Genomic DNA, 8,080 nt, shown 5'->3' on the forward strand with positions numbered 1-8,080 from the left:
GGAAGCCTGCAAGGATCAGCTCGAGCTTTGATACAGCATTTCTTGGGACATTACTATGTCTCCTCTTCCTGACAGGAAGCCTTTTGTATTGCAGTTTTAACGAGGCCTTTCTCCACAAACAGCACAGCGCAGGTTTTAAAATCCTCTCCTGACATCACAGTAGTTCACATGTTACACACCACAAAAACATCACTTGTGCAATAGTTCTATTAAGCTCATTATCTTAAGTGTGTAATTTGCTTCACACATTAATACAGTTGTCAAGACTCGGTAGTAGACTTGCAGTTTGCTGTCAAATTTAGGGGTTTGCTCTGTAACAAATACCAATCCTTAAAGCAGATGCCATCATTACTGGACCCACATTATAGAGTACTAACATCATGACACTCTGATTTCCCTTCCTGTTTTTATGCACCCAATCACCCTTTTCATACTACCATTGCAATGAATAATATTCTGGAAATAATTTTCAATGCCTGCTGAGCTTTTTTTCTTAGACAATGTCCTAATGTCAGGTCCTTAAGAAGGTCATATTTATGAAATCCGTAATATTTTAAGGGAAAACCAGGTTGATGAAATAACTCTGATTGAATCTCTGAAAGGTGGTGTATGTGCTTGATTGGAATTTCTCAGCAGCTTTCAAATTTCACAACTGAAAAACCTTAGCACTACCAGCAAGATTCAGTCTGTTGTCCACACCCTCTTCCAAGTCACTAACATACACTGCGGTAACGCTACTGAGCCTTTCAGGTCCTTGGGTTTTGTTTAGAGTGGAACTGAGGAGGTTAAGCAAGGTGTGAACATACTACGTAGCAGTATGTACTTGGTAAGATTATGCTCTACTTATCTAGTCACTGGCCTGCCTTTAGAATCAGTTTTCCTTGAAATGAAGCTCAGTTTAGTTCTTTGGATGCTCCGCAGACCCTTTGGAGGGATTTTACAGTCTTTAAGAAAAGGGTTTCCAAGCTATCTTGCGTATTTTGGGCAACATCTGTGGGTTTATTCTTTCTTTCAGAATTCTTTAATGAATATAGAAGATAAAAAAAATCAGATAAATGTTCCAGACAAGGATAAGAATTGTTCCCCGTGGTATATTTAACATTTATGTTCTAGATTCAACAGTCTGAGGCAAAGGCACTTTCTCTATTTCCCTAATTTCATAGTCTATCTGCTCCGTTAAAATATATTTTAGATTTTTCTCTGAAGTACAGTTTCCTAAATCTCATCCCAATATTTCTAGTTCTGTTTCGTTGCACCATGGTGAGTATTTAGTCCCCAGCTCCCAAAGGCAGTTATGCTGTCACTTAGTGACTGTTTTGCCTACCTTCTACATTTGTAGATTGATTTAATTTTTCTTAACAAGTCTCTTCAACCCTGAAATAATTTTTGCTGGTGCTCTTGAACATCTCTGTAGCTGTACACCTTCTGCAGACCTTCACTGAAGATATTCCAGGTGTTGTCTCATCAGATCTGGTAAAGATCACCTGATTCAAATCCCATGAGTGCAGCATTGCTGTTTGGGTTTGATACTGTATTGCATCTCAAATGCAGACCTGTATTTCTGTCTGCTATCACCTCTTTAAACATTCCTACTTGTTTCAGTTAAAGAAAAAAAAATCACATTAAAAAATTCAAATTACTCTCAGCTAAAGAAAAAATACACAACAGAGTGTAAGTAACGGACGTCGACGCATTACAGCACTTGTCATCTTCCCGGCCTGAGATTAAACCTGCTGTCAAAGGGTGAACCCTTAGTTAATGTACACTGTGATAGCCCCTACTGAGGATATCTTCCGGAAAAAGTAGCTGAGAATGTGTCCCCTCATTGCTACTGTCCGTCACAGCACTTTCGGGTTTCCTCTGATGATGGAATTAATTCTAAACATGACACAAAGCAGAACATGTAAGAGGTATCTGCAGGATGTAGTGAAAAACACAGTTTGGTACTTCAGATTTTCAAACCTGGTCATTACAGTTTCAACTCTAAGCCTCCAGCTTTCAGATCTGAGCCTTTAAATCCCTTTAGTTTGCCTCTTTCACATTTATCACATTAAAATATTTTTCCTCTATATACACATTAGCTTAAAAAAACCCTGTACAAACATTTTGAGCACTGCGGAGTTAAGACAAACAAGTGGATTAAGTTTAATCTGAAGAAGTTCAAGCGAAATCAAGGCAGGTGTTTCTGAAAGGTCCCTTCACCTAGAACTTCCTCACCACCTCCTCCTCATCTTCCAAGGGTTGCTGAAAACTTACCGTGTATTTTTGAGGCCAGCACATTTGAAACGATTTTTCTCATGATTTATATGCTATATTTTGCTTTAACTCTACTACAGGGAATAGCTGATTTTTCTGGGCACTGTGCCCAGATTATGTTTAATTTTGTCTACAGATTGTACAGCTTCCCAGATACTATACCAGAGATGCGCATTTTATAAGTTAATAAAACAATAAGTAAAATAAAATCTGTTCTCATGTCTCCACGTAATGACTGGAACCTTAAAAGCCTTGTCCTGTTTTATAGAAGCTTCTCTTTGTTACAGTTGGTGACTAAAAATATATCAAATTATTTTGAAGTGATTGAAAAATAAGGTAAATTGCTTATAGGATCCCAGAGAAACTGTTCAAATTTAACCTTAAATTTCTTAAATGAATAGCTGAAATAAAGTTTCACTACTGAATGCATTATGTATTAGTTATATCAAGAAGGAATCAGTTTGAGATCCACTACTATTTTTCACATAAATATTTCTAGAATAAAAAGAGGAAGAAAAACTTACTGTGTATTCTGATTTCCAATTGTCCGTTTTGTAAAATAAAATGATGAGGGAAAAGAAAAAAAAAAAAGAAATGTGAAATAAAACAATGATGCAAGGTCCTTACAGTAAACATACATTAATAATTTTAAAATTTGTCTCAGATAATCTGCTGATTTATATTTGACTGAAGTCTATGGGACAATAAAGGTACAAGTCAGCACAACATCTAAGCACCTGATGTTTTCTTTGCAAGGAAGACACCGCATAGTTACAACACCGCAGTTTTTACCTAACCTTACCTAAGCTTTATTTCGTGGTGTCAGTCTGTAAGATGGAAATATATATGCAGTTCAACAGCAGTTATTAACGAAATTTGGTATCTGTGGCTCAGTATGTAACTTGGAGCTTTTGAAGGTAAGTTAAACTATTCAAAAGTACAAGTCAGGAATTGCTTCTGCTTCATTCCTTACCTGTGATTGTATAGGGATAATAATTCCAAGCCTTCTCTGTAACATAAAATATTTTGGGAACAACTGCTCTAGCCCAGCTGGGTAGTTTGCTGAAAATAAAAAGAAAATATAAAATTAGAGTTTGTTATGAATTATGAGTGTCGTAGAAGAAAGGATCCTTCCAAACATGCTCGTACTTTGACAGGTATTTCACCGGATACAGCAATACCCAGAGACTTCACAACAGCGTTTTCATCTTGTGGCTATGTGTCCTGTCTCGGCTCTCCTTGAGCACGTATGAAACCAAGTCTGTTAGTTCCCCTCGCAAAGTGAGCAATATGGTGCCAGTGCAATAAACTTTGACCAGACTTAAACCGAGGTTGCAAATGTCAAGAATCAATGGCCTCGGTGGATGGCCTTTGGCCATGGATGAACTCATCAGGTTAGACCACACGAGGTGTACCTGTGGCCCAGTGTCCTTAGCCACAGGGAGGCAGTCTTTAACAAGAGGTCACAAGTAAATAAGTAACTTCACTCCACTTCAATCCCCATTCCATTAGTTCTTCTTAGAGGCTATTTCTTCTTCCTCCATATTTCCTGCCGACACATGGGCACTGACGTTCAACTCGCCTAGCACACAGTTTTTCCCACGCTGCCACCCCAACTCCTGAGTAGGAAGCTTTTATATTAAAGTTAACAATTCACTTAGAAGACTTTTGTGAGGCTGGTAGGTCACATTAGCCCCATTTTGCTGATGGGAAAAAGTAAATCACAGAAGTGAAGAGAATTAATGGAACTGATGTAATAGCTCAGAGCTCAGTCTGTCAAGAGAACTTACCAATGAGGTGGTACAACAGCAGCAGAATAAGAAATGAAAGACATAGATACAGTGTAAGGGAAGATCATGAAAGGGTGACTAAATAATACTACGGAAGAGCAGGAGCATTTTTTTTGCCACAGATGTCGGGTCTCTCATTTCCAGAACTCTGGTCACCAAAGAAGTGATGAACAAACATACAACTGAAAAAGGCAAGTTCGTGAGAATTCATCTTTCAACCCTTTCTTAATGACGTCACTTATAATCACTTGAAGCTGGCAGGAGCAAAGCTGCAGTACTAGTCACGGAAAGGAAGGCCGACCTTTGGAGACCACAAATATCGCTTCAGGGGCTCAGTTAGAGTTGTGCTAGTCTGGTGATGAGTCGAGCTGGTCACCCAGGCTAGGACTAAATCTTTACTGAACTGAAGTCGATGCTTTCAAACCTGGATTTTCCAAGTGTATATGTTTAAACAGTTACATTTAGAGAACTGTGTGTGGAAAGTCACTTGACTTCCCATATTAATGAATTTCTGAAGAAAATAGAGAGTTTGGATCATTAAGGCTTATTTAACCATGATCTAGCTACACATAAACATTGCATTTGTCCAGAGGCAAAATGCAGACGTTAGTACAATATCTAAAGATTCAAAGTCCAAGTATTCAAAGTGTTTTACACACTGCATAATAGACTTCACTGTATCAGATCTCGTCTGTTTTCTCAGCTTCTGCCAGCGTCTTTTAAAGACTCTCTCTGCTCCCTCCCTTAGCCCTGCAAAACTTCGCTCTGATGCCTAAATAGCAAAGACCAGTGGACTTTCAGCTTCTGAAAACAATGTTCCGGCTGGAAAGAAGAGGCAGTACACAATTCCCGAGATAACTAAGGCTTACACTAACAGTAGAAGATTTTACTAGCAATGACTTTGTAACATACAGCTACTCATTTTACACTTTTTTTTTTGGCTATTGTTGCTTTTAGTGTATTTGCCTCTCTACCTCTCTTGTCCTGTACGGCCCATCTCCAAAACAAGCCATTTTATGAGCAAAACAGACATTACACCCAGAGTTGGTAGCGAGTCACAGTCACAGACACACATGAATTGTTCCAAGAGTCCACTCACAGAAAGAAAAGACAATATTACAATATTTCTATTTTAGCAGCACAGGTATAAGTGGATCACATTATCCTTTTTTAATTTTTTTTGGTAATTTTATTTCTTTCTTCCCCAGATGGAGGTCGGTCTCTCAGCACATAGGAAGGAAGTGTTTCTTAAAGGCAGTCCAGCTGACACCATTGGTTAGCAAGAAGACCCTCTGCAAGAATTAAAGTATTGGCAAGAAAAGACATATGAAAACAATGCACAAACCTTTCCAAGAAACCATCACTGAAAAATATATAATCTCAAATTTCTTCAGGAAAGATCAGTCCAGAGCAAAATAAAGGGAAGCACAGCTAGCAAGGTTATTAGGGCAGTGGATCCTGGAAGAAGAAAAGATGAGGGAGAGAAAGAACTGTGGTGGTGTAAGGAGGCCTGTTCCTCAAGGGAAGCAGGCAGAGAAGTTTTCAGAACATCCCGTGTGACAGCACGTCTCCTTGAGTGAAGTTTTCCAGAGAAATCTTGGCCTCCCAGCAAAATACATTGTCACCTGAAAACCTGCTGATCCTTTCCACAAAGCTTTGATAGTTCTGCAGTATCTGGTGGTAATGTGACACCAAAACCAGATTCAAATAACAGATCTGGTGATGGTTATTAAGTAACAATTTATAATTATCATTAATCTCAGTGAACCTGACCTTAAACATCTAGCATAGCTTTAGGTGGATTTCCCAAGTTGTAGGCACACAGATCTTCATTGTCAATGTTCGTACTCATCTTTGGGCGAGAGACACTTTGTTCCATGCCTGCACTACCAGACACAACGTACTTCTTGTCTGTCTTGAACATGCCTTCTAGGACAGCGTCCTTGCGGCTATCCTGAATTAGCCTGAAGTGCTAATACTGCCAGTGCTTAAAGCCTTATCTCTTTTTAACATGAAGGAAAGAAATATCCAGAAACATTAGAAACCCCGCAGCTTCTGGGAACTCTATAACAGGAACACGTTTATTGATTTTTCCCAATTTTTCTAGCCTGTGAGAGAACAGAGTTGCAATCACAATAATATTAAATGCTGGCAAGATATATATTATTGGACTCTTGTGTGTGTTTGTGTGCCTGCAACAATACTGCTGATTCGATTTAGCCTGAGTTAAGGTTAGGCAAGTCAGGTTTGCACTGAGGAGTGACTTGCAGTGTAGAAGTGTTTCTATGCCCACTATGAAACGCACAGAGCGTAAGTTTAATAGAACGAAAGAGGCCCAGCAGAAGACAAGGGCTTCAGAAAAGCGGTGCTGTTCAATTAGATCAGCAGTAGTAAAAATGGGAACAGATTGAGCAATTTATTTCACAGGACACACACATATATTTATAAAAGTATATATAAAACCGTCTCCAGCCTTAGAGTGTGGAGGCATTGATCCTCCGCAGAATAATTTCACCATAGGAAGAGACGCATATTTCACTTTAAGAAACGATGGAACTTCAGGCAAACAAAAGCAAATTTTTCCATCGTGTCTTTAAATTGTTTTAGTACAGAAGATCATCATCGTACAAGCCTAATAGCAATTCATAATGTCAATTAACTTTGCTGACATCCCTAAAATGGGGTGCTGGCTTTGTGATATTGTTGTGATGTGAGAAGCCCTTAAACCATTTTAGTGGTTTCATCTTGTGTTTTCCTTGGGGGATGAAGTGTTTGTTGTTTTTTAGTTTTTTGGTTTCACCCCCCTTTAATTTTGGAAAACAAAACGACAAACAGTTAAAAGTAAAAGAAAACAAAAGTTACGATTTTCAGTACATCCTTAACTTCAAGTTGTAATTCTTTCTCTTGGCAGAGACACTCTAGAAGAAATTCTATTCCAAGCCACTGATCTATCCCACCTTCCTTCTTCTGCTACCAGGGAGCAGCACATATTCATGGGAACACATTCTCCTCAAAACCAAATGACTGTTGCCTGGATGGGGTATTTTTCGCAAATTTTTATTACATCTTGCACCAAGAGAAGCAGTTTTATTGAACTTGCCTGTTGAGATAAACCCGTTTTTCTGTTAGCTGACCATTGCCGTGGTTTGGGTCTTCGTAGGGTTCATTCTGCACCACCTCCACACCTTCACCTCGGTCACTCTGCTCATGGCTGTGCTTGCTTATCATGTACAGCTGTCCAATTCTGTACTGCAAAGCCAAATCAAGAACAATGTATTAGCTTTACGTAATATGTGTGTATTCACAGGCCAATGTCATACAATGATATAGCAGCACGTGCAAATAAAAGGTAGTTCAAGGGCAAAACCCGGTATTTTGCAGCTTCATTTAGACCTAGGAGTCAGGGTCCTCCCATTATCTTATTAAGTCCAGGGAATCACTTGTGGAAAAAAATCAAAACCCATGTGTATATGGATGTAAAGAATCAGGCCAGTCCTTTTATTTTTAGACTGTAAGCATATAAATTAAGAATAAATAAACAATTAATCTACTGCTTCCATGTGCTGGCATGCAAGAGGGTTTTAACCAGCAGGTAAACTCTGAAGACAAAGGATTCTCCTGTCATGCCAACACGATGAAAATAATGAAGCTCTGCTGATGCACAGAAACAGGAGAAAAAACTCACGTAGCCTCTAAGTCCTTTAAAAAAGAAGTTTGAGATGAGTGATTTGACAATATTATTAGAATTAATTGAAGCACTTAAATGATTCTTTTTCTATAGGCTCTTGAGTTCCTTAGGAAGCTAGAACCCTGGAGGGTTGACCTAGCGTTGCTATCAAAGAAAAACACATTGTTGTACTGTCTATTGAGTTTTTTCTCAGTAAGGTCTGCATCTACACCAGGGCTTTTGCCTCCAGATAAATATAACAAAAAGTACATCCTTGATCCTTCATCAGGCGTAAACTGTACTTTCCCATAAATTTTCTGGTTTGAGATTTTATTCTCACTTAGGTCCTTTCCACATTCTTAAATGC

At 38.7% G+C, this 8,080-nt stretch overlaps 1 protein-coding gene across 1 annotated transcript in view; it reads right to left on the bottom strand.

Annotated features, from left to right (window-relative positions):
- Nucleotides 1–7,295, bottom strand: part of PITPNC1 (phosphatidylinositol transfer protein, cytoplasmic 1) — a gene marked incomplete at its 5' end in the record, with an annotated part of 41,490 nt that extends 34,195 nt beyond the window's left edge. Inside the window, 3 exons of the mRNA XM_010137806.1 lie at nt 2,781–2,788; nt 3,230–3,318; nt 7,147–7,295. Of these exons, the coding sequence (XP_010136108.1) occupies nt 2,781–2,788; nt 3,230–3,318; nt 7,147–7,295 (246 nt within the window). The remainder of the gene's footprint in view (nt 1–2,780; nt 2,789–3,229; nt 3,319–7,146) is intronic.
- Between the last annotated feature and the right edge of the window lie 785 nt (nt 7,296–8,080).

This window comes from Buceros rhinoceros, unplaced genomic scaffold (genome assembly GCF_000710305.1).
Source record: "Buceros rhinoceros silvestris isolate BGI_N320 unplaced genomic scaffold, ASM71030v1 scaffold38556, whole genome shotgun sequence".
NCBI classification, from domain to species: Eukaryota; Metazoa; Chordata; class Aves; order Bucerotiformes; family Bucerotidae; genus Buceros; species Buceros rhinoceros.